Below are 26,195 nucleotides of genomic sequence, written 5' to 3'. Positions count from 1 at the left end.
AAACTCCCATTTACCATTGCAACAAAAAGAATAAAATATCTAGGAATAAACCTACCTAAGGAGACAAAAGACCTGTATGCAGAAAATTATAAGACACTGATGAAAGAAATTAAAGATGATACAAATAGATGGAGAGATATACCATGCTCCTGGATTGGAAGAATCAGTATTGTGAAAATGACTCTACTACCCAAAGCAATCTACAGATTCAATGCAATCCCTATCAATCTACCACTGGCATTTTTCACAGAACTAGAACAAAAAATTTCAAAATTTGTTTGGAAAAACAAAAGACCCCGAATAGCCAAAGCAATCTTGAGAACAAAAAACGGAGCTGGAGGAATCAGGCTCCCTGTCTTCAGACTATACTACAAAGCTACAGTAATCAAGACAGTGTGGTACTGGCACAAAAACAGAAAGATAGATCAATGGAATAGGATAGAAAGCCCAGAGATAAACCCACGCAAATATGGTCAACTTATCTTTGATAAAGGAGGCAGGAATGTACAGTGGAGAAAGGACAGCCTCTTCAATAAGTGGTGCTGGGAAAACTGGACAGGGACATGTAAAAGTATGAAATTAGATCATTCCCTAACACCATACACAAAAATAAGCTCAAAATGGATTAAAGACCTAAATGTAAGGCCAGAAACTATCAAACTCTTAGAGGAAAACATAGGCAGAACACTCTATGACATAAATCACAGCAAGATCCTTTTGGACCCACCTCCTAGAGAAATGGAAATGAAAACAAAGATAAACAAATGGGACCTAATGAGACTTCAAAGCTTTTGCACAGCAAAGGAAACCATAAACAAGACCAAAAGACAACCCTCAGAATGGGAGAAAATATTTGCAAATGAAGCAACTGACAGAGGATTAATCTCCAAAATGTATAAGCAGCTCATGCAGCTCAATAGCAAAAAAATAAACAACCCAATCCAAAAATGGGCAGAAGACTGAAATAGGCATTTCTCCAAAGAAGATATACAGACTGCCAACAAACACATGAAAGAATGCTTAACATCATTAATCATTAGAGAAATACAAATCAAAACTACAATGAGATATCATCTCACACAAGTCAGAATGGCCATCATCAAGAAATCTAGAAACAATAAATGCTGGAGAGGGTGTGGAGAAAAGGGAACACTCTTGCACTGCTGGTGGGAATGTGAATTGATACAGCCACTATGGAGAACAGTATGGAGGTTCCTTAAAAAACTATAAATAGTACTACCTTATGACCCAGCAATCCCACTTCTATGCATATACCCTGAGAAAACCATAATTCAAAAAGAGACATGTACCAAAATGTTCATTGCGGCTCTATTCACAATAGTCTGGAGATGGAAACAACCTAAGTGTCCATCATCAGATGAATGGATAAAGAAGATGTGGCACATATATACAATGGAATATTACTCAGCCATAAAAAGAAACGAAACTGAGCTATATGTAATGAGGTGGATAGACCTAGAGTCTGTCATACAGAGTGAAGTAAGTCAGAAAGAGAAAGACAAATTCCGTATGCTAACACATATATATGGAATTTAAGAAAAAAAAATGTCATGAAGAACCTAGGGGTAAGACAGGAATAAAGACACAGACCTACTTGAGAACGGACTTGAGGATATGGGGAGGGGGAAGGGTAAGCTGTGACAAAGCGAGAGAGAGGCATGGACATATATACAGTACCAAACGTAAGGTAGATAGCTAGTGGGAAGCAGCCGCATAGCACAGGGAGATCAGCTTGGTGCTTTGTGACCGCCTGGAGGGGTGCGATAGGGAGGGTGGGTGGGAGGGAGATGCAAGAGGGAAGGGATGTGGGAACAGCTGTATATGTATGACTGATTCACTTTGTTATAAAGCACAAACTAATAATAATAAAAAAATAAAAATAAATAAAATTAAAATTTTATTTTTCCCCACATAAAAAAACAAAAACAAAAACAAAAATGGGCAGAAGACCTAAATAGATATTTCTCCAAAGAAGATATACAGATTGCCAACAAACACAGGAAATGATTCTCAACATTACTTATCATTAGGGAAATGATGAGTGATGTTGAGCAGATCAAAGAAATCAAAATTATAATGAGGTATCACCTCACACCAGTCAGAATGGCCATCATCAAAAATTTACAAACAATAAATGCTGAAGAGGGTGTGGAGAAAAGGGAACCCTCTTGCACTGTTGGTGGGAATGTAAATTGTATAGCCACTATGGAGAATAGTATGCAGATTGCCTAAAAAACTAAAAATAGAACTACCGTATGATCCAGCAATCCCAATACTGGGCATATACCCTGAGAAAACAATAATTCAAAAAGAGTCAGGTACCACAATGTTCTTTGCAACACTATTTACAATAGCCAGGACATGGAAGCAACTTAAGTGTCCATCGACAGGTGAATGGATATAGAAGATGTGGCACGTATATACAATGGAATATTACTCAGCCATAAAGAGAAATGAAATTGAGTTATTTTTAGTGAGGTGGATGGACCTGGAGTGTCATACAGTGAAGTAAGTCAGAAAGAGAAGAACAAATACCATGTGCTAACATATATATATGGAATCTAAAAAAAAAAATGGTTCTGATGAACCTAGGGGCAGGACAGGAATAAAGACACAGATGTAGAGAATGGACTTGAGGACACGGGCTGGTGAAGGGTAAGCTGGGATAAAGTGAGAGAGTAGCGTTGAGATATATACACTAGCAAATGTAAAATAGCTAGTGGGAGGCAGCTGCATAGCACAGGGAGATCAGCTCGGTGCTTTGCAACCACCTAGAGGGGTGGGATAAGGAGGGTGAGAGGGAGACGCAAGAGGTAGGGGAGATGGGGATATATGCATGCATATAGCTGATTCACTGTTATACAGCAGAAACTAACACAACACTGTAAAGCAATTATACTCCAATAAAGATGTTAAAAAACTTTTTTTTGGTAAAAAAGAAAATTTTATCATCTTAACCATTTTAAAATAGACAGTTAGTAGTGTTAGTATTTTCACATTTTTGAGCAATAGATCTCCAGAACTTTTTCATCTTATAAAACTGAATCTTTTAAAACTTTTTGGTAAAAAACACATAAAATTTACCATCTTAACAGTTTTACAATGTACAGTTAGTAGTGTTATATATTTTCACATTGTTGAGCAACGGATGTCCAGAACTTTTTCATCTTGTAAAACTGAAACTCTATACCCATTAAATATTAACTTCCCATTTCCCCCTTCCCCCAGCCCTTAGTAGCCACTATTCTTTCTGTATGAATTTGACTACTTCAGATACCTCACATAAGTGGAATCATGTAGTATTTGTCTTTTTGTGACTGGTTTATTTCACTTAGCATAATGTCCTCAAGTTTCACCATGTAGAATGTGACAGAATTTCTTCTTTAAGGCTGAATAATATTCCATTTTATGTATCTTTTTTTTTTTTTGCGGTACGCGGGCCTCTCACCGCTGTGGCCTCTCCCCTTGCGGAGCCCAGGCTCCGGACGTGCAGGCTCAGCAGCCATGGCTCACGGGCCCAGCCGCTCTGCGGCATGTGGGATCTTCCCGGACCGGGGCACGAACCCGTGTCCCCTGCGTCGGCAGGCGGACTCTCAACCACTGCGGCACCAGGGAAGCCCCCATTTTATGTATCTTATTCATTTGTCTGTCCATGGGCATTTGGCTTGCTTCCGCATCTTGGCTTTTGTGAAAAACATATGAACATTGGTGTGCAGATATCTCTTTGAGAACCTGCTTTAAATTCTTTAGGATATATACCCAGAAGTGGCCCAGAAGTGGGATTGCTGGATCATATGGCTCTTCTATTTTTAATTTTTTGAGGAACTGCCATGCTTTCCATAGCATTTGCACCATTTTGCTGTCCCACTAATAGTGCTTAAAGGTTCCGTTTCTCCACTTCCTCACCAATACCATGTTGGTTTTTTTTTTTTTTTTGTCTTTTTGATAGTAGCCATTCTCATGGGTGTGTGGTGACATCTCATTGTGGTTTTGATTTGCACTGGACCATCTTTTAAAAGATGTTTGGATAGTGAGCAGCCTTGGGAGCTAGAGATAGTATCTCCCTCTGCAGCAAAGGTTAGGTATGTTTGCTTATTTTCCATTATAAAATATTTGGATTAACTAAGCTTGAGGTTCTTCAGTTGTGTCATAAACCTGCTGTATGTGCTGCATCCATTTGAGCTCCTCCTCACCTGCGGGACACTTTGGGAGCGAGGGGAACTAATGCAAATAGGAGGCTCATGCTACTTGGTATGCCATGAGTGATAAAGGCCTTTTCCTCTGACCCAGAAATCTCGTGTTTTTTGCCAGCATCCATGAAACTGTGGCAGGCTAACTGGTTAGCTTTCAAATTGGGTGAAATCTGAGACCCTTCACACTGAATTATAAAATTGTAATGTGAGAATATATTTAAACTTTGAGTTCAGTAGTAACACAGTTCAGTAGTTAACACAAGACTTCTGTAAGAACAGTAGTCCTTTAAAAGTATATTGTTTTTCAGTGTTTAATTTTTCTTTTCCTTTTCATACTAGTGCTGAGTTTCTTGAGCGGCTAAGTAAAATTGATAAGCTGAAGAATAGATATGAAATTCTTACTGTTGTTATGCTGCCTCCTGAGGGAGAAGAGGAGAAAACCCAGGCCTATTATGTAATAAAGGTAATCTTAATGGATTTACAGTTGTGATAGAATGAAGTATTCATTCTTTCTTAGCTCTTTGTTAAAAACCAAAATGGCAAATTTTTTTTGCCATGAAATTTCAAATTTCATAGCACTCCAGTAGCTATTACGCTTAATTAGGTCATAAAACATGAGTTGCTAGATGGAGGTACTGAAGCATTATTAGTTTTATACACGAGGTCAAAGAGAGGTCTGGACCACTCTGACACTTTTTTTTTTTTTTGCTATCATTTGTGTCATGTCTTTTCCCCTCATTTATTCAAGGTTCATAATCTCTTTTACTCTAAGACCCACTATCACTCTGGGTGTCCTTAACATGTTGTGACAACCTGTTCAAAACCTCAGGCTCAAAGCTTTACTTCACTGTAGTCATGCACTCATATGACCACAGCCTAGACTTTATTGTCACCTAGAGCTACACTATCTCTGAATCTTACACTCCAGTTTATTATTGCTGTCCTGGTATGGCAGATAGCCAGAGAGGAAGAGGGCTGTTCCTTTGCTTTCGTTTTAGGTGGGAGACAAACAGATCAGGTGAACCTACTCTGTTTTTTCTGATGTTTTGAGAGTTGTCTGCCATCTCGTGATTATCTGTACCTTGTAACCCTAAAGGGAAATTTAGAAGTGATCAGGAGTTGGATGCAATTTCCTTCCTGACTACTGCTATATTCATCTTTCCCTTGTAGAAAATACCATGAACAGGTGTGATTTCCTTTGCAGAGACGTCTGGGAAGTTACTCAGAACAGTTCAAAGAAGGAATGGAGATTGTAACTTTAGGTCATTTTTCCTGTATCATACATGGATAGGAGTGGGAAAGAGATCTCCAATTCACACCTTTAGAGGATGGCCCTTGTGGATGCACCCCCCATTTGAACTTCTACTTAATCTTCTAAGTTTCCTTCTGTAGCCCTTCTTTAAGGCTGCCCCTAACATACTACACTGTGTGATATGTCTGCCACTTTGCCTCAGGAAATTCCACCAAACCTATATGAGAAATGAGTCCCAGCTCTCAAACCCTTCTTATAACTCATCAGTATTTAGTATGCGAGGCTTCTGCCCACTATTAACAGGACTTTCCTCCTCTCAGGTTTTGAAGGTTCCCAAGGGGTGAATTGTAGGCTCTAGTCTGTTAAATGATGGGAAGTAGATAGATGTTGCAATTCCAGCTAAGTTTCTCTACCAACAAGGGCTCTGATGAGTTACATAAAAGCACGGGTGTTATAGTGCTTTTGTCCATGCATGCCTTGGTTCTATCACTGATTAGGTAGGTGACCTTGAATAAGTTATTTAACCATTTGGGGTCTTAGTTTACTCACTTGCAAAATTAGGGTAATATTGTTACTTTTGTTGTAAGAAGTAAATGAGAAAATATATGTAAAGCCCTTAAAACAGTGCCTGGAACAAAATGAGCTCTCAATGAATATTAGCTGTCATTACCGTTATTGGTGTTATGATGATGATGTTGATGAAGTAACCACTTCTCAGGAAAACAGGCAAATTTTATGAGGAAGAGTATTCCTTCTATGCCACTATAGTGAATATGTGAAATTAATCATGGCTATCAGTTGCCTTTCTTAATTTCCTGATGTCATACTTCACTTTCCTCCAGGGTCCATAGCTTGCCACACAGTTATTCCCATTTTTTGTTGTCAGCATATTTAAATGTTTTACTCATAACACTTCACATGTGCCAGATGTGTAAAACTGAAACATTTCTTTATAACTAAAGTCAATCTGGCTTATGTTGAGAAAAATTATCCATGGTCTGAAAATGGGCAAAAGCAATCAGTGGGTGTACAATGATGCCACTGCATGGTGACACCGAAGACTTGGCATTTTCTAGTGGGCCCTCCAGGGATTATCTGATTCTACAGGAGTGCACACCTCTGACTGATTTTCTGTTTACCACTGTTTAGAAGTCTAAGGTTTTTATGGAATTAGATCAGGATTTTGTATAACTGAACAAACTCAACCCATTTATTTGACAAACAAACTGACCTTGGAGTAGGGAAGTAAATGACTTAATGTTACTCAGCTTACTAGTAGGAAATCCACAACTAAAATCTAGCTGTTTTGATTCATTCTAGCTCTTTCTCCCCCTACATTTTGAATGAAATGTTTGCTAATTCTAGACTCAACTCGAAAGAATTAGATGTAATTTACCTAAGAACGTTATTTTCTTTGGTAAGCTTAATTTTTTATTATGTATTATTTGCTATAAAAATGTGTAACATATCTTGAAGCATAATAAAACAAATAATTGAAAATGTTAAGAACTGAAACATTACCAAAAAAAAATTCCAGTGACCACATTCTGGTTTAAATACAGATACTTGGGATTAAATAAATTTACCAATGAAATTATTAGTTGATTTTGACTAAAAATGGGTTTTGGCACTTCCATTATTTTTTTAAATTTTATTGAAGTATAGTTGATTTACAATGTTAATTTCTTCTGTATAGCAAAGTGATTCAGCTATACATATTCTTTTTCTAATATTCTTTCCCATTATGGTTTATCACAGGATATTGAATATAGTTCCCTGTGTTATACAGGACTTTGTTTATCCATCCTATATGTAATAGTTTGCATCTGCTAATCCCAAACTCCCACTCCTTCCATCCCCCACCCCCCTCCCCCTTGGCAACCACAAGTTTGTTCTCTGTATCTGTGGGTCTGTTTCATAGATATCTGTGTCATACTTTAGATTCCACATATATGTGATATATGATATTTAGCTTTCTCTTTCTTACTTCACTTAGTATGATAATCTCTAGGTCCATCCATGTTGTTGCAAATTGCATTATTTCATTCTCTTTTATGGCTGAGTAATATTCCATTGTATACATGTACCACATCTTCTTTATCCTTTCATCTGTTGCTGGACACTTAGGTTGTTTCCATGTCTTGGCTATTGTGAATACTGCTGCTATGAACATAGGGGTGCATGTATCTTTTTGAATTATAGTTTTGTCTGGATATATGCCCAGGAGTGGGATTGCTGGATCATATGGTGGCTCTATTTTTTTTTTTTTTTTTTTTGCGGTATGCGGGCCTCTCACTGTTGTGGCCTCTCCCGTTGAGGAGCACAGGCTCCGGACACGCAGGCTCAGCGGCCATGGCTCACAGGCCCAGCCGCTCCGCGGCATGTGGGATCTGCCCGGAACGGGGCACGAACCCGTGTCCCCTGCATCGGCAGGCGGACTCTCAACCACTGCGCCACCAGGGAAGCCCTGGTAGCTCTATTTTTAGTTTTTTGAGGAACCTCCATACTGTTCTCCATAGTGGCTGAACCAATTTACATTACCAGCAACAGTGTAGGAGGGTTCCCTTTTCTTCAAACCCCCTCCAGCATTTGTTATTTTTAGACTTTTTGATGATGGCCATTCTGACTGGTGTGAGGTGGTACCTCACTGCAGTTCTGATTTGCATTTCTCTAATGATTAGCGATGCTGAGCATCTTTTCTTGGGAGCGCTTTTAAATATATATGCATGCTATCCCTCTCAACCCTTAACTGGAGTTCTTTGGAACTGTTTGGGTACAATTCTAGAAGGCCTAGCTCAGTGACACAGTTAAGCTGGAAAAAGTCACTGAGTATGTTCACTCACTGAGGAATTTTTGGTTTTCAGCAATTTACAGACTTCACTTTTTCTAGCCATATTTATCACAATTATCTAATTAAAACTTTAAAAAATGTGTTTAGGGCTTCCCTGGTGGCGCAGTGGTTGAGAGTCCGCCTGCCGATGCAGGGGACACGGGTTCGTGCCCCGGTCCGGGAAGATCCCACATGCCGCGGAGCGGCTGGGCCCGTGAGCCATGGCCGCTGGGCCTGTGCGTCCGGAGCCTGTGCTCCGCAACGGGAGAGGCCACAACAGTGAGAGGCCCACATACCGCAAAAAAAAAAAAAAAAAAAAAAAATGTGTTTATACATAAAATTTGCTGTTTTAATAATTTTTAAGTGTACAGTTCAGTGGTATTAAGTATATTCATATTGTTGTACAGTCAACACAAGAGCCATTCCCAGAACTTTTTTTTATCTTTCAAAACTGAAACTGTACCCATTGAACAATAACTCCCCATTTCTCCCTCTCCAAAACTCCTGGTAACCACCAATCTACTTTGTTTTTGTGAATCTGACTACTCTAGGTACCTCATGTAAGTAGGATCATGCAGTATTTTTCTTTTAAAAAATATGCAACACTTTATGGGTATACTTTTTTCACCTCTTTTACCACTAAGACTTAAAATGAGAGCGTGCCAAGCCACTTTCAGGTGAGAAACATACATTCTATTTAGTATCTAGTTTGAAACCTCTTCTAGCTAACCTTCTCTTCTCAGTAAAGTTCATACCTGCTTAACTTTTCGTTCATTTTTGTTGGAGAGTTTTCATGTAAGCTTTGGTTGGTCACTACATTGTCATCATGCTTTTGTATCCTATGTGCTATATTTGGAAGGCCTTGAGGATTTGGTCTTTTACTTTAAATCAGGTGCAAGAAATAAATGCTTGGTGCTGAATGTAGGCCCCACGGCAAATTGGCATTGTTGTGTTAACTATTTCCTGCCCTGAAAACAGACATTCTTCCCCATGATACTTTTAACCAATCTATTCCATTTTTCATAGGCTGCTCAAGAAAAAGAAGAACTTCAAAGGGAAGGTGACAGTTTGGATGCTAAGATCAACAAAGCTGAAAAAGAAATCTATGCTCTAGGAAACACCTTGCAAGTGCTGAACAGCTGCAACAACAATTATAAACAATCTTTTAAGAAAGTGACTCCATCTAGTATGTAGGAATTATTAAAACTTTTAAAATATACATGCAATGAAAGCTGTACAATTATTTATCTTAAAAAGAGGAACACTATGAGACAAGGAAAACAAAAGTGTATTATGTTTGATTCAGTTGGAAAAACTAATCATCCCCCTCGTTTAAAATAAGTGCTAAGGTGTTATTTCCATTATTACTGCTAGTGATATGGCATATCACTTCTCTAGGGGATTAATTTCAAATCTGAAGAGAACAGCATATTGGCTGCTCTATGTTGAAAAAATAAAAATAGTTATTTCATGCCCTGTTTTTCAACAACTAGACATAAGGAATTTAACCTTTCATTAAAAAAATGTTAAAAGTTTAATTTATGTAAGACTTTAAGCTTGCTTTCTACACAGCATGTTAAAAATTTAAAGCAAAAATTCTTTAAATTCTAGGTGCTGAGTATGAGGTAAAAATTCAACTAGAAGAACAAAAGAGAGCTGTTGATGAAAAACACAGATACAAACAAAGACAAATCAGAGAACTACAGGAAGATATCCAGGTAAATTCTACAGGCTTTAGTAACAAGACCTTAGTAAAAGTTAACTATCATTATTCTTCCTTGTTATCTTGTACAAAGACAATTTTTTAGAGAATTAGATAGTGAGAGATGTCTCATTTAAATGAGAAAAAAATAAGTGATCAAAGTATTAACTAAATTAGTTAAAATCCCAGTGCTAAAGTGTAGGTTAGACTCCTGATAATTACTTGTAGATTAGCTGATGAATCATAGCTAGCTAATTATGATCTATCCACTAACCTTTTATTTAATGAACTTTATTTCACTTAAATCCTTTAAGATCACCTTAAAGATTGTTCCTTAGAAGTCTGAAAGATAAGAAAACAACGTGCTTGGTAATAAGCAGGCTCTATAAACATTTAGTTTTTTTTTTTGACTAATAAAGTTGAAGGAACAGGTGATATGAATTAGGAATCTTTGAAAATTGTATGCTTTCAACAGTCACTGTTTGAATTGTTTATTTTTCTCCCAAATACCATAAAAATACTTTCCAGTGGAATTATATATAAAACTTAATCCATAAAGCCATTATACATATTATCTACCAACAGAATGTACATTGCATACAAAAATAAATGAATCAAAATTAAATGCATACTTGGAAGTTATAAAAGTTATTTCTGATCCTAACCAATAAGTATGTTAATACTTTATTTTCTGCAGAGCATGGAAAATACTTTAAAAGTTATAGAACATTTAACAAATAATGTCAAAGAAAAAATATCAGAGAAGCAAGCTTGCACACTTCAACTAAGGAGAGCAACTGAGGAGCAGAAGCCAAAATTAGAGAGAGTAACTAAACAGGTATTGATAACTTTTAAAAACTGACCTGTCACATTTATATTTTTTTGGAGTTCCAATTGGTAACCCCAAACCCTCCTTCACCCATTAAAAAATATTAAGTTCTAGAAAACAGGTTTAAATAATAACTGACTACTGTTGACCAACAGTGTGCAAAACTCATCAAGGAAATCCGTCTTTTGAAAGACACGAAAGATGAAACACTAGAAGAACAAGACATCAAACTTCGTGAAGCGAAACAGTTTCACAAGATCATTGATGAAATGTTAGTTGATATCACAGAAGAAAATGCTGAGATTGGTATTATCCTTCAAACATACTTTCAACAGGTAATAAGAGTATCTTCTAGTTAAATATAAATATTTCTTAAACATTTCACAAAAAAAATTTATGGTATTCATCATAAAGTGAAGTTTAATGAAAAATATTCTAAAATGCAGTGGTACTGATTGCTATTGACTATCCTTCCAGAGTGGTTTAGCACTACCTACAGCTAGTACTAAAGGGAGTCGTCACAGTTCTAGATCTTCCCAGACTTCACTGGTATCAGCAAGGTAAGTGGAAGGAGAAAACACCATCTCCTTACTTACCTACAACTCTCACAGCTTCCATCCTAAGTGAACTCAGCTACTTCCACATGCCACAGCTATGGCATATGTCAGTGTCACATACACAGAAAACAGCCAGCAGGGCAAGACTCTTTCCTTCTGACTTCTGTCTGGTGTTATTTTCATTTTGGCATAAGTGCTTTGTGACTAGCAGCTATCTCAGTAGGATAAAGCAGGGTGAGATTTTGGAGGGTACATTTAGCATGGTCATCCCTGAATATGGGGAGAATTTATTAAACCATAAAAGGGCAACTTGGTTGTATAGACTTATTATTAAAATCCACTGTAAAATCTTCAGGAGTCAGAAATTTATGCTGCTTAATTTTGCTAAAAAGGAAATTATTCTTTACTTTTGCAGTTTAGTTTTATACAGAATTCTATCATCAAGTAGACATTTAGTCAACACTCTTGTGCTTTGCTGACAAAATAATAATTTTTAATGATGATCCTAATTTTAAAATTTCCCATCTCCCACATTCAGCAGCCATATTACTTTTCATTACTCTGCGAAGAGATGTCATGAAAGGATTTCCTAAGATAGTGCTTAAGTAAAACAAAACAAAAACACTTTCTATGTAAACACGGTGAGCAGCCACTTGAACATCCCAGTACTTTCATAAAGATATATTTAAAAATCTTAGTATTTACAATTGTATGGATAGTTACCACCACTTTATCTTGTCAATAGGCCCTTCACTTTCTTCTTTTTGGTTTAAATTATATAACCTATCATTTTAATCACTCCTGCCAGCACCCAACTTCCCATGCCTGTTTTTGTTACCTTTTAATGATTTTTGCAAACTTTTAATACCTAATGATTTTATCTCTAAATTGGTTATAGTTGAAAACATTTTTCATATATCAATAGAAATATATTTGTCGAACTATTTTTCTACTGGTTTGAAACTTTATCAGCTTTTCCTTTTTAAACTAATTTCTTGATATACTAATGGTGATGCTTTTAAAATTATTAGCACTATTAATAGTGTATCTTTTTTTGATCTCTTTAATTACTTGTGGGATTATGGCATCTTTTGTCATTAATGAGGGGGTCTCTACTAAAATAAAAATTTTGAATTAAATTACAGTAATTCTGGTTTTATTCTAGGTCATCTAAGAGTACAAGTACTTCTGCTTCTCAGACTTCAATTAAAGTATTAGAGCTGAACTTCCCAGCCTCTTCACTAACTGGCAGCACTTCTAGACCAACTAGTGCTAGCAGTGGCTACAGTAATGGTAAAAGCAAAAAGAGCAGCAAATAAACATTTTAATCTCTCTTTTGAACAAGTTGTAAACACAAAACCAAAAATCTCATAATTTTAAAATAGTATATCCCACTCTATGCTTTTGGGTGCCTTATACTGATATACAGGCCTACTGAAATAGTGTTAGAAATACAATATGACCAGACAAAAGTTTTATCCAGTGGAAAATATAAAAACTGTTAAAAAAAAAAAAAGTCAAGCTATTTGGGTCCAAATAAGCCAAAGAAATGTTTAATTTTCTTAGCTCTTTTCCTACTATTTTTTTCACATAGAGGGAAAGCAGTAAGAACAGATTCTTAACAAGGATACATGTTATATAAGCATAGGGTTATGATATTTCCCACTTTTGTTTGTTGTATCTCTTTTACCCTGGAAGATCCTGAAATTAGGTTTTATTAAAAGAAACATACTTCCCAGACTTTGGGGGAAGAAATCTGTTAGTTTCTTCCTTTAGTATAATTAAAAAATTTTTAGTCAAAAAATGGCATTACCTCTCCCCCTCCCCCCACCAAGAGAACAACTGATAGGAAAGAGAACCACTGTATCAATAAAAGTGCAGCTTCAATTTCTAGGAAGTAGTCCATTCTGATCTTGAAGGAAGTCACACATTAAAGATTTTGCTCTCAAGATACAACCAAGAATGTGTTTTCAAGATTTCCTTGATTTAATAAACAATTTAAAGAAAGCTAAGCGTAATTAGATTTGCAATAGGAATTCCATAAATTTGCAGTGAAGGTAGACTACCAGATTAAGAATTAGTTATTTCAGTCAATACTCTATCATAACATGTGCCCAACAGTTTGAATTCCTGAAGTATGACTATGATGTTATAAAACTGGTTTTCAAATAAATTTATCAGGATCTATGTACCTAAATGAGTACTGTCTCCTTCAAACCTTGGAAAAAAATATTTGTTATGACAATTGTCATTGTTTAGAACTGTCACTTGCAATTCCTTCTGAAAGGCAGTAGTTTCTCCTGACCACTAGAGTATTTTATTATCATTTTTAGTAATAGCCAGCAAAAGGCATGGCCAAGTCCAATGAATAAGATGGGTAAAAAGCTGAATATTGTTTCGTAAAACACTGTTCTGGTAAGTGAGATTTATAAGATCTAAAAACTGATTAAACTTATGGTCACTTCAAATGTTCAGAGTTCTCATTCTCTGCCCTATTTTACTTTGTAAATTACTTGGAAGTTGAAATATTAAACACTGTATTCTATGAAGGCAGGAATTGTATCTTACTAGTTCTCTGACCTTGGGAAAGTTACTTTATGCTTTTTTCCTCATTTGTAATATAGAGACAGTAAGAGTTATCTATATCAAAAGTTTATTGAAATAATCAGATAATATATACAAAGTGCACAGGGCCTGATACATAGGAATTGCACAGTAACTTCTACCTATTATTGAGTCACCAACCAAAGCCTAGCACAGTATTTGTGGAATGGTTAGGTTCTCAAGCCAGCATGCAAGTCTACATTTAACTCTTAAATAAAGTAAGTTCCAAGTTCAGTGTAATAATATTAAATGGTGAGACAAGGGATCAACCCCATTATCTCCAAATCTAGAGTTATCCTAACATTCACCTGCTGTGTTAGAAAGTCATCTACTTATGCAAACCAAGATACTGCCTGGGTACGTACAAACTATAGACATAATGTTCAGGGAAAAAAAGAGCTGAAGATACCACTAGGGATTCTTCACAAGTAAGTCTCCAATAATATATTTTTTTTCTGTGATGGGCTTCCTGAATATATCCTTATAAATTATCTTATATAATCTGCTTAATATATCCCAGGAAAGAAGCTTTGGGGAAGATGGAATTTCTAAATTCAGGCAGGCTGTTGTATAAGATACTATCCTAATTTTTTGTAACTGAATGTAACATTAAGCCACAAAAACGCTTTGGAAAATGACAATGCTGGTTGATAGTGATGCTCAAAGAGATTTTATTTAAAAAGTGTGTGTAAAATCCTGAAGCTGTGCTAGCAATTCCTAAAGGTCAAGGTGCAGTATGTCAAAAGAGTTTCCACTCTAAAAACACCACTATGTAGGACTACACAGGGATGATACCAGAACTATTAATACACAGAAAGAACTAGGGACTCTTTTCAGATAAATTTCTTGGTGCAAAGACTAATGGCCAAGTGACTGACTGATTTCTACTGCCATTACCTATTGTTTTTGACCAGTTTCTTTTTCTGTTCCATTGTAAAACAAATTTGAGCTTTTTCATTAGGCTCCCATCACTGAAGTCTGAAGGTCACAAATAGTCCACATCCAGTTATACTAACTTTTGGTATTTTACTGTTGGCAGAAACTCCAAGACAGAACAAGGACTGTCTTCTTCCTCTATCATTCTCTGTCACTTAGACCTTTGTAGATGGATACTCACTACCCTCCAACCCACCCATCCAGTGTCATCATGAGTTGGAAAGATTCTAAAGCCCATTATAAACACCTATGACTTCTATTTATATCTATCTCTATCCCTATCTATACTGTTTTCAATAATTTGGGGAGGATCCTTATGATCCAAGTCCATTCTTTCTTCAGCTCTAGTTGCTGAAATTTGTTCTAAGCCCAGGCTCTGTCAGCCTGGTCATTTATTCAGACTCTAAGAAAGGAGGTATCAGAGGAGAGGTGTTAAGGAAGAAAAGCAGAAATGCAGGCCAGCTCTAGGCTATTTAGAAACAGGCCCAGTGCCTTCCCAACTGGACATTTGCAATACTAGGACAGTTTCCTAACTTCCTTTCCCATAGTGGAAGACCAGATTTATAGTGTGTTTCACTTGCCGCTGCTGTTTTGCTAAAAGAACTCTTTCCTACTCTGATCTATTTTTGCCTGGAATGTAGTCTCTTAGGGTCCTGCCAATATTTAAAGAAATTTCTTAGTGCTATATTGCTAGCAAGAAGGGGGGAGAAAAAGAGAAATAAGTAAAATGGGCCCCTAGTCAACTTTCATGGCTTTATTCCTAAGGTACCTGTTAAACAGCTGATACATAAACCATTTTAATTAAATCAGGGTTTAGAGGTCAATTAGACAAGACAGATAATCTACCATTTTAAGATAAAAGTTATGCAAAAAACTTAATATTTAAACAATGAATATAAAATGGTACTTATGAAACATTCAAATATATTTGTTTCAAAAGTCAAGAGCTTTTAATTTAACAGAGGAGAGAATGAAATAATTTTTGATAAAAACGATCCAAGTGTTCACTGCACAAATTTAATATTCTCTCAAACAGCAGGATAAGGTGGACCCAAGAAATTCTCACACACCATAATACAATGAAGAAACAATACTTTGAGAGTGTTATCTTCAGGTGAAGAAGTTTAAATCATCAGAGTAAGAAATAACTGTACATAAACATACACAAGAAAAGCCTGAAAAAAATCAAGCTATGAAAAGGGGACCTACAACTGAAACAAATATACTTTGAGGATTGCTATAAAAAGCACTTGATTTCTGTAGTCTCTACAAATAAAATAACTGCAGGAGCAGATATTTCTGCACTGGACTGTTATTACTAAAAGACCAAAACCTTTTATTAAAAGCCTTTAGTGTTAATGGTGCTGATCGCCTTGGCATATTAATTTTTTGGCTTATTTCCTTTTTCTTTCTCAAATGCAGCTATCTGATTAAATATATTGAGTAAATTTTGAGGTAAATTTTTTTTAACTCCACTTTCTGAATGTTCTTTGCTACTTAGTCCCTCTTCTGGAACCTCTGTTTTAATATCCTCCTCATAATTACCCTCTCTTTCATATTCTCCTTGATTTTTATTTAATTGATATCTTTGCTCATGTCTACTGAAATCACGTGATCCAGAATAAGTGTATTTTTTATATTTTTCAACTGACTTCCAAGAGTTGTCTGAGCTTGCTGGTGAAGTGGAATATCTCATGGAACCTGGCTCCCACCTTCTATAGTGTTCTTTTCTTCCTTCTGTATCTTTCTCTCTTCTATAACCATAAATTTTTATCTTGTCCTCTGAATTCCTATAGAAGGAATCTGAGGAATCCCTTCTACTGGAAAAATGTCTTTCTGATTTATGTGGCTTTTCTGTTTTGCTACTACCTGTCTGAGTTTTATAGCTATTATAAAAATCTCTTGGATCTTCAGACCTACCTCCAAAATCATCCGGAATTTCAACTGAAGATGAAGAAAGAGGGCATCTATCTTTTTCTTTTACCTGTTTCTTTTGATATGGTAACCTATCCTGCTTTTCCAGTAGTTTTTCCACTTCTTGTTTTTGGTTAAGAAAAGATGCTGAAGTATTGGCTGGAACTGGGAAGCACTCATCTTTCTTATTCTGATCTACCTGATTTGAGGATGCCTTAGCTGAATGCCTTTTGGAACTTCGAGAAGACTCTGAGCGATTCCTCTTATGTTTCTTATGCCTTTTGTGACCAGAAGAGGAAGAGGATGAAGAAGAAGAAACTGATTCATCAGCAGAAGAAACACTTGAAGAGGAAGAAGTTGATTTTCTTCTTTTTTTCTTTAGCCTAAAAAAATGTAGTTAACTCATCAGATATGTTGAGTATAAAAATGTTTAATTATCCATAAAGATTTTAGTTCTATTTTATTCTAAATATTTTCATAAAAGTTGTGGCTTAGATAAGGAATTATAATAATAATCCTAGTTACTACAAGATCCAATTTTACCATGTCATGACTTTTGGAAAAAAATACTTGTGTAGACAGTTGTCACTGTAAGCAAATCCATCATTTCTGAAAGACACAGTGACATTTCCCATATTACCTTAAAAATTTAAGACCATTATGAATACATAAAGGAGAGAATTGAGGTTTTATATTTGGCTACCTCTAGTTCTTAGTTTTTCCACCTCAGTACTATTAACATTTTTGGCCCAATAATTCTTTGCTGGGAGGGTAGGGTGGTGGTGGGGGAATCCTACATCATTGTAGAAAGTTTAGCAGCATCTCTGACCTCTACCCTCTAGATGCCAATAGCACTCTACCAGTTATGACAACCAAAGATGTCCTCTGGGGGACAAAACCGCTCCCAGTTGAAAATTACTGCTCTAGTTCTAAACCATTTCTCCCTAAAATACAGATAATTAAAATGACTTACATATTTTAATTCTAAGATTAATTTTTTTTTTTGCAGAATTCTAGCCTTCCGTTCTACTTTGCTTTATGTCTTTTATAGAAAAATTTATGGTATACATACTTGCTAAGAATCATTGATTACGACTTGAAACACTTTTATGTTTTACTTACTTTACCTCCCATATGGCACTTTGGTTCAACTCAGTACTTGCTTTTAAGTTTAAGAATACTGAATATCATAGTTTACCTTTTCTCCTCTTTTAAAAGCTTACGTAACTTTTCTGCACTTGTTTCTATTTTCCTTGTTTTCTGCTTTTCTTCCTTTTCAGCTTGTTTTTCTCTTAATTCCAAAGATTTCTTTTAGAACCCAGATATCGGAAAAAACCACACGTTAAAAATAGCAGAACATATAAAACCCAGTTTTCAAAAGACCAACCCCCCAACCAGAAACCAAATGTGGTATACCCAAATCACCATATATCCAGCATTAAACAAATATTTTTAACATATAAAAATTAATCACACAGGTGTTTGGCATTAATCATTGGAACAGCCAGAACAGTATTGAGGACCAATTGCAGTTGGTATTCCATGAAAAAAGGGGAAGCCATTGCATCGAAACCCATGACCCAGAGTGCAAGAAAGGGAAAAAATAAAATACATGAAAAATTATTAAAAACCATTAAAAATTTAAACAGGACACAAATTTTATAAATAAAATTCAAATAAAGAAATTCCATTAAGGTGAATTGAGGGGGAAATCACCATGTTCAAATACAAACCATTTAAAAAATAGCACAGCCCAGTTGGATGCATGATTATATAAGAAATCATTTTCCAGTTTGAGGATGGGGATGAGCAGCACCAGATGTCACAGACACAGCAGCAATGGTCCAATTCAGAAGAAAATGCATGAGAAAACATCATCATCAGTATTACAGGAAAAGACAGTTTAAAATATTTCTCAAAAAGGTTTTTTAAAATTAGCTCAATTACAGTAACAATACTGAATTCTGTAACCACCAGGAAAGCTCACTACAACGACAGTTCTCAAATCCACATACCAAATTTAGGCAATGGGAATTTTTTCACAGGGCTATTTTTACTTTTGAGTATTAACAAAACTATGAAGCAATGTCAAACCCAATTAAGAAAAGCTCTATCTAAAAAACTTTTCATAATGCCTTAATTAAATGATCTAGAATAGTTTTCCCTAGAAGAAAGTTAAGTTTTGGCATTAATTTCAAATCTCATTAAATTTCTAAGAGGAAATAAAGAATCACCTGCATATATTTATGAAGCTTCTGCAAAGCATCCTCTGCATCTTTAAAAGTTTCATCCAAAGCCAAAGCTTTCTTATAGTAACTTTCAGCATTTAAAAACTTTTCTTCTTCTTCTAACCTAAATTAGAAAGGAAAATTTAGCTTTTTTTTGGGTAAAAATTAGAAGTCCTCAAATATGCATATACGGCAGAGGTGTATATGAGAGAATTTATTAGGGGAAAAACCATGTTCAGCAAATTACTTTTTTTTTAAATAAATTAATTTATTTATTTTACTTTTGACTGTGTTGGGTCTTCATTGCTGTGTCGGGCTTTCTCTAGTTGCGGTGAGCAGGGGCTACTCTTTGTTGCGGTGTGTGGACTTCTCATCGCGGTGGCTTCTGTTGTTGCAGAGCACGGACTCTAGGCTCGCAGGCTCTAGAGTGCAGGCTCAGTGTTGTGGCACACGGGCTTAGTTGCTCCGCGGCATGTGGGATCTTCCCGGACCAGGGCTTGAACCCATGTCCCCTGCATTGGCAGGCAGATTCTTAACCACTGAGCCACCAGGGAAGCCCGGCAAATTATTTTCAAATTGAACAATACTTAAATATTGTACTTTTACAGCTATTTTTTTTTTTTTTGGTAAAAAGACAATATAAAACCACATAAAACAAATCAGAAAAACTGAACTCAAAGATATAGAGAACAGACTGGTGGTTGCCAGACGTCGGGGTGTGGGCAAAGTAGATGAAAGTGGTTTATCTTATAAACTTCCAGTTATAAGATAAAGTCCTGGGGATGTAATGTACATCATGGTGATTATAGTTAATACTATATTGTATATCTGAAAGTTTCAAAGAGAGTACATCTTAAAGTTCTCATCACAAGAAAAAAAAATTTAACTATGTATGATGATGGAAGTTAACCAGACTTACTGTGGTCAATACTTCATGATATTTACATATATCTAATCACATACTGCACATAACCTGAAACTAATATAAAGTTATGCATTAATTATATCTTAAACAAACAAAAAAACGAATAGGAATCTATTACTGATAACTAAAGCCATATTGTAGGTCAAGCATTGGCATTTTAGTACAATATGTGAAAACACATGATCAACTGATATCCTCTGTAAATTTACTATGATCTTGAGCTTTAGTACAGAATTATATAGGCTGGCTTTTCCTAGTAATTTATGAAGAATTTTCCTTTCTACAGAAAAATTTTCCCAGAAAATTCACTGCTAAAGTTGGAAATACCAAGGCATACGTGTATATCACAACCAGCCTGTGGATAGGATAATTATTAGATGATGTTCACAAGTCTATGTTGTGAAAAATGAGAATTAGAAAGTTTAGATACACAACAGTGAAAGGATTTTGCAAAATATTTTCAGGTTTTAGAAAGTACGAAAAAGTAATTACTATAAAACAAATTTAAAAACCAGTGGGTTCAATGGAATCACTTGTGTCAGACTGGATGAGGGGAGTAAGGGACCAAAGACGATCAACATTTTCAGCTTGGATGATGGAATAAGATGGTGTTGTCATTCACTGAGCTAAAAATCACCAATATGTAAATAATAAGACAACCACATTTAAGTAGGTACTAGCTTATGTACCTAGTGAGAAAGTAAAAAGCTGCTCCAAACACTTGGGTCCAACTAGAAGTTCGTATCAGTTAAAAACAAATATTACAAAATTTTATTTATATGGAGTTCTGGAATGATCATACAAACTGGAATTATCAGGCAAATTCATGAAACAGAAAAGAGATGATTCTATTTAAAAAATTAACAGCAAAAAGATGCTATTAATCATAAACTGGTCTTTAATTATTAAAGCAGACTGTTAGCAAATTATTTATATTTAAAGTATTATGTTTCTTCAAAATATTTTATAAATTAGACTAGTCTATTAGTCATTAAATATTTATGATAAAACTACTATGCCAAGTATTATGCCAGTATCTCAGGACAGTAAGATAGGTTATAGGGTTTGTTCTTAATGTTTTGCTCTTCGTTTAATCTAAGTTTTGTGGATTTCACTGGACAAAGTAGAGCAATAAGCTGAATACAACAGTGAAATCTTATTCACAATTAACTATAGAGTTCTCAACTTATACTTCTGGCATTATAATTACTAAAATGATGAAATGAATTAGAAATTTCTGTCTATTAAACAAAAACTTCTAGTGTATGTCCAGGAAAAGAATATTTACCTAATTTCTTTTTTTATTTTATTTTATTTTATTTTACTAGTTTCTGCTTTATAACAAGTTGAATCAGTTATACATATACATCTGTTCCCATATCCCTTCCCTCTTGCATCTCCCTCCCTCCCACCCTCCCTATCCCACCCCTCCAGTCGGTCACAAAGCACCGATCTGATCTACCTAATTTCTTGTATCTTTACATTTATATTTCTGTGTAATGAAAATATTCAGAACAGTGAAGTCAAGACACTAAAACATCTCCAATCTTAAAGAACCTAAGTAATAAAGAAGGAAAAAAAGAACTAGAAAATGTATAGAGGACTATATTTAAAAAACATTTTCAACCAAAATTGAAACTAAGAGTGTCTGAACTGAGTTACAGATGCTATTTCCTTATGTTAAGTCCAAGATTTTATAGTAGCTGGTTGAATATTAGATCTCTGCTGTTAAACAAAATCTGACACTTACTGCCCTCCTCTTTCTACAAGGGTCTGGCAGAGATATTTTCTTGCATTCCTGTGAGTTGGACAGTTTTCCAATGCAAGCTCAAAATCTTCTATTGCTTTGTTCAGACTTCCTTTTGTTGCATATCTATAGATATGAGACAAAATTAGAGGAATTAATCTTGTGAGCTATTCATAAATCTTATACACATTTACCTTGTAAATATTCCTTAAAACCCATTATCCACTTACAATGCTCCACGAGCTACCAAAGCTTCCACATTTTGTTTATCTATTTCCAGAGCCTTATTGTATTCATTCATAGCATCCACATGGCGTCCAACCTTAAAATAATCAACTCCAATCTTCACACTAAAAAGGTGTTTGTAAAGCATACATAATAAATATTTCACAGAATATCCAAACAAAATGCCAGCACGAATAAAATTTTAAAGCAAATCAAATTTGTTTAATATGTAGTCTTTGATATTCCCAACATAACTAAGAAGTATTCTGTCTTTGGATAATTTCATAACAAATACTTATGAAATCCAGATATCGATATACTAATTCCTTTTTTAAAAACTTAAAAATATCGACTAAAATTTAAATCTTTAAAGTTTACAACATAACACCATTTACACCTTTAAAAAAGCTAATGTCAAAAAGGTATCATTTAAATTCATTTATAAACAAATTTGGTCTTAAAGATGACATAAGCATGCTTGCCTTAACCTAACCTTTTAGACTAATGCAAGTGTTGAAAGACAGTCTTCATACCATTTTAAAGCCCAAGATGCAGACTGCTTCTTTCTTAATGCAGAAGCAAAATCGTCTTCAGAGAAATTTTTGCTATTAAAGAAAATAAAAGTCAAACTGTAAATACTTTTTAGGGTAACTATATCTCTCCACCTGACAGATAAAAACTGAATCCCAAGCAAGAAATTTGTATTCTATTTACAAAGCAAAATTCTTGAACTCTCAGGAATGACTATTATTGTTAAATATTATTTTTTTCCGCATCTTTTTCTGCACCTTATAAATTTTTTCTGCATCTACCTGGTCAAATGGCACACATCAATCACTGACAAAAGACTCCATTCCAGAAAGAGGGGATCACCTAGTTCATTCAAACTTTGGCAGCAAGCTTAGGATAATCGAGTATTTTCTTCAGTTATGCAGCTTTTGACTTCAGCACCACTGACCTCACCACTTAATAGAATAATACTGATTTACTATACCTTTGCAGGCCTCGCATTAAAGATGGTGGATTAGATTCATCTATTCCTAGTTTTCCTAAAAGGAATTCAACTACTCCTGGATTAACAAATCCCAAAGAACTCTGCATGATATTCTCATAGGATTCTGAAGAATTGCTATTTAGTTCAACGCTTCTCCTTAAAAAAAAAAAAAAAGTCACAACAAAAATATAAAAATGATTAACACGATTAGCATGTCCCATTTTCATTAAGGAAATAACATTATCACATGGGATTTAAATACTCAGACCATTTTTGTACATGAAGGTGTGGCAATAATGACTTGGTTCCTTTTGCCAAGTTTGAAGAAATTTAAGGGTTATAAAAATAAAACTGGCATATTTGGAAATAAGAGAAACTAGAATTCTACTTTGTTAGAAGTTGGGCAAAATTTGCTATTTTTTAGCAAAGAAATTGTTTTCCAATTAACTCGTTGAGACAACGTGGATAAATTACCTGTAGTACAAAGGAAGTTCTTCGGAACTAATTACACCTAATTTAATACCAGATAGGTGTGGTGGAAGAGATGAGCTATATAGAGATACAGCAAGCTTTTCATGATATCTGTCAATATCCTTGATTCCAGCTTAAAAAATAAGAAAATTGAGTTTATTAACAAGGCAATGCAAACTAACATAAATATGACAACTGTTACTTTTTTATTAATATGATGAAACTGATTACCTCGAATGATGTCACCAGTTTGGTAATATGATAAAGGATCCCCGTGGTTACTGAGAGAAGGCACGTCTCTTAGTGGACATAGAGCCTGCAATGAGAAGTATTGTAAAACACCAGACATTCTATTTTTTGGTGAGAAGTATCTTCTTTTATTCTAGCTGTTCAGTATAAACAGCTAATAGTTGACAGGAACATTAAGAAAACAACTAGCACCCAAGAGTCTAAATTTAAATAAGGATATTCATAATTTCTGTGCCTAAACATAATAAAACAAGTTTTCTGATTCAGGTCAAAAACTAAAATCTCATGAAATTTGCAATTAGTTTTAGGAACCACATATAAGTATGGATGATGAAACAAAAAGTTATTTTGTGCTTGTTAAATATAAAACTAAAAGCTTGTAGACCGGCTTTCATCGCCCAATCGGGTCTGTCCTAAGCTCGTGGCCGTACATCCTCCGAGAAAAAAACCAAGGATTCCCTCACTCGCCGGTCTGTAGGTGGAGGGCGAGGAAACTTAAAAAGGGACAGCCGCGGCAGATACACAAGCCCAAGGGATTTTAGCTAAAGAATCCGTGCCTCTGAGTTCCAAAGAAAATGAAATGTGAATTCTTCAAAGTTTAGGTCTGTTATCCAGTTTGTGATACCTTCTGCTTTTCTTCCCTTTCTATCTGCCTTAACACACAGTAAATATCTAACCTTTTAAATTAAAGTGACATACTATTTCAAATTTAGGTCTATTCACCTTGGGCAAAGCATCTTATTATAATGTACAAACCACTTAATTTAATTATTGTAAACACATATTGAATAAATAAGACAAGAATTTGTTTCTAAATTATCCACATACAAGTATCTAATGCTAAATACTAATTAAAGACACGTTCAACTACAAGACATAACCCCAGGCTACTAATCAATCTCACCATCTCCACTGATATCTCTTTGAGTGTTTAAAAAAGGACCCCACCCCTGCCACCCAAAGGGAGCAAAACCCCCCAAAACTAGAAATGGTGCCGGAAACTGTAAGTAACTCTATTACTGCTGATTATTTTTTAAAAAGAAAAGGTGCTTTATATTTATATTTTTTACTTAATACTTATTTAATTAATTGTTATAAATTAATACTTTTTTAATTCTCAAAATTATGTCTGTAGGGTACACTTGATTACAACTGGATGCAAAGACGTAAGTTTTGCATTGAGATGACATTTTATCCAAAACAGAAACAATCAAATAACTGAAAAGTGAATAACTTACTGTGATTTCTAAGTGGGATATATCTCTCATAATGCCACTGCCTAAACAAATCAACACCATGAAAAACCCAAATTCCCGAATGGAACTAATTCTTCCAATCACTATATCACCACGCTCAATATCTCGAAAAAAGAGCTCTCTCCGGTCCATACTAGGTATCTCCATGAATTGCTCTAAAGGTGGCATGACTGCATAATGCTCTGAAAAAATAATTAACAAAATTACTAACAATAGTGTTGTGTTCATCTGAAGTGCTGTTAAACCAAACCGCAATCAAACGATTTTAAGATTAAACTCACCTTCATCGTCTTCATTAACTTCAGAAGTTGTAGGTGCATCTGATTTCCAGGAAAGTGCAAAAAGCAGATCCGCTTTTTTGGAAATGAATTTTTGTATTTCAACGTTTTCAACTCTCTTCTCTTTTCTTAAAAAGAAACAAAATTTGTGAAAACTGGTTTACCTGCAAAACCTTTTAGTAAGTCCAAGCTTCTGCTCACGGCTTTCATCGCCCAGTCGGGTCCGTCCTAAACTCTTGGCCGTACATCCTCCGAAAAAAAGTTTTAACCAAGGATTCCCTCATTCGCCGGTCTGTAGGTGGAGGGCGCGGAAACTTAAAAAGGGACAGCCGCGGCAGATACACAAGCCCAAGGGATTTTAGCTAAAGAATCCGCGCCTCTGGTAGTGCAGTACCAGATTTAAAAAGTTCAGCCCGCATCCTGCATTGCCCTCACACCAGGAGTGGGCACCCTCCTCCATCCTGCCCTCGGAACTAGCGCCGCAGTTCTCACGGGCTCACGGCCTCGGCTCTGCTCCTTCAGGACTCAGCCGCCCGACTGCGGTAGTGGAGCCCGGAGCTGCCTCCCCTCCCCCGTCTCGCAGCGGCGCCGCCGTCCCATTACCTGCCCTGTAACTGCTGCTGGGGCGGCGGGCCCCGGGCAGGCTCGACCACCGACCCCAGGAGGCTCCGGAAGTGCGGATTGTCCTGCTGTTCGCTCCTGAGCAGGGAGAGCAATGATGGCCCGTGGAAATTCAGTGACTGCCGCATAAGGTCCCGGTCCATGGCTAGAGACTGACGGGCCCAACGACCGGGGGCTGCCAGACCCCGTTCCGTGCCCACTACTTCAGCCCGAACGTCCGGGAGGCTGAGGAAGCAGCCAGGAAGCCGCCGGACGCAGACACCCAGACACTTCCCCACAGGAGCCTCCCGGAAGTGTTCTGGAGCCGCCCCCAGCGGCAGTGCCGCGGAACTCAGCCTTAGTCTCGCGGAGCTCAGCCTTAGT

At 36.0% G+C, this 26,195-nt stretch overlaps 2 protein-coding genes across 3 annotated transcripts in view; one reads left to right on the top strand and one right to left on the bottom strand.

Annotated features, from left to right (window-relative positions):
• The window catches only part of CCDC39 (coiled-coil domain 39 molecular ruler complex subunit), a 50,703-nt gene extending 34,887 nt beyond the window's left edge, over positions 1–15,816 (top strand). For both annotated transcript variants that reach the window (XM_081235800.1, XM_081235799.1), the window contains 7 exons: positions 4,554–4,677; positions 9,323–9,482; positions 9,908–10,014; positions 10,696–10,836; positions 10,983–11,162; positions 11,305–11,387; positions 12,550–15,816. In XM_081235800.1, coding sequence (XP_081091926.1) covers positions 4,554–4,677; positions 9,323–9,482; positions 9,908–10,014; positions 10,696–10,836; positions 10,983–11,162; positions 11,305–11,387; positions 12,550–12,703 — 949 coding nt within the window. In that variant the 3' untranslated portion in view covers positions 12,704–15,816. The remainder of the gene's footprint in view (positions 1–4,553; positions 4,678–9,322; positions 9,483–9,907; positions 10,015–10,695; positions 10,837–10,982; positions 11,163–11,304; positions 11,388–12,549) is intronic.
• Positions 15,817–15,919: 103 nt separating this feature from the next.
• On the bottom strand, positions 15,920–26,163 carry TTC14 (tetratricopeptide repeat domain 14). Its single transcript, XM_081235801.1, has 12 exons — positions 25,815–26,163; positions 25,215–25,339; positions 24,916–25,115; positions 23,660–23,744; positions 23,432–23,561; positions 22,958–23,113; positions 22,497–22,568; positions 21,969–22,088; positions 21,742–21,864; positions 19,073–19,190; positions 18,037–18,146; positions 15,920–17,221 (listed from the first exon to the last, which is right to left on the bottom strand). The coding sequence occupies exons 1-12, from the start codon at positions 25,973–25,975 to the stop codon at positions 16,306–16,308; spliced, it is 2,316 nt and encodes a 771-aa protein (XP_081091927.1). The 5' UTR covers positions 25,976–26,163; the 3' UTR covers positions 15,920–16,305.
• Between the last annotated feature and the right edge of the window lie 32 nt (positions 26,164–26,195).

Source organism: Mesoplodon bidens (assembly GCF_964165515.1).
Source record: "Mesoplodon bidens genome assembly, chromosome: 5".
NCBI classification, from domain to species: domain Eukaryota; kingdom Metazoa; phylum Chordata; class Mammalia; order Artiodactyla; family Ziphiidae; genus Mesoplodon; species Mesoplodon bidens.
Note: the sequence above shows the minus strand (reverse complement) of the source record. Positions and strands in the feature narration are given on the sequence as shown.

Bases quoted from the DNA above. Each gene is read 5' to 3' on its own strand.
- TTC14 (XM_081235801.1), bottom strand. From the start codon at position 25,975: ATGGACCGGGACCTTATGCGGCAGTCACTGAATTTCCACGGGCCATCA. The intron at 25,116-25,214 runs GTGAGTTTAATC...TTATTTTTTCAG, and splicing joins AGTTAATGAAGACGATGAAG to AGCATTATGCAGTCATGCCA. The intron at 19,191-21,741 runs GTAAGTGTCAGA...TTTCTAATTTAG, and splicing joins CTTGTAGAAAGAGGAGGGCA to GTTAGAAGAAGAAGAAAAGT.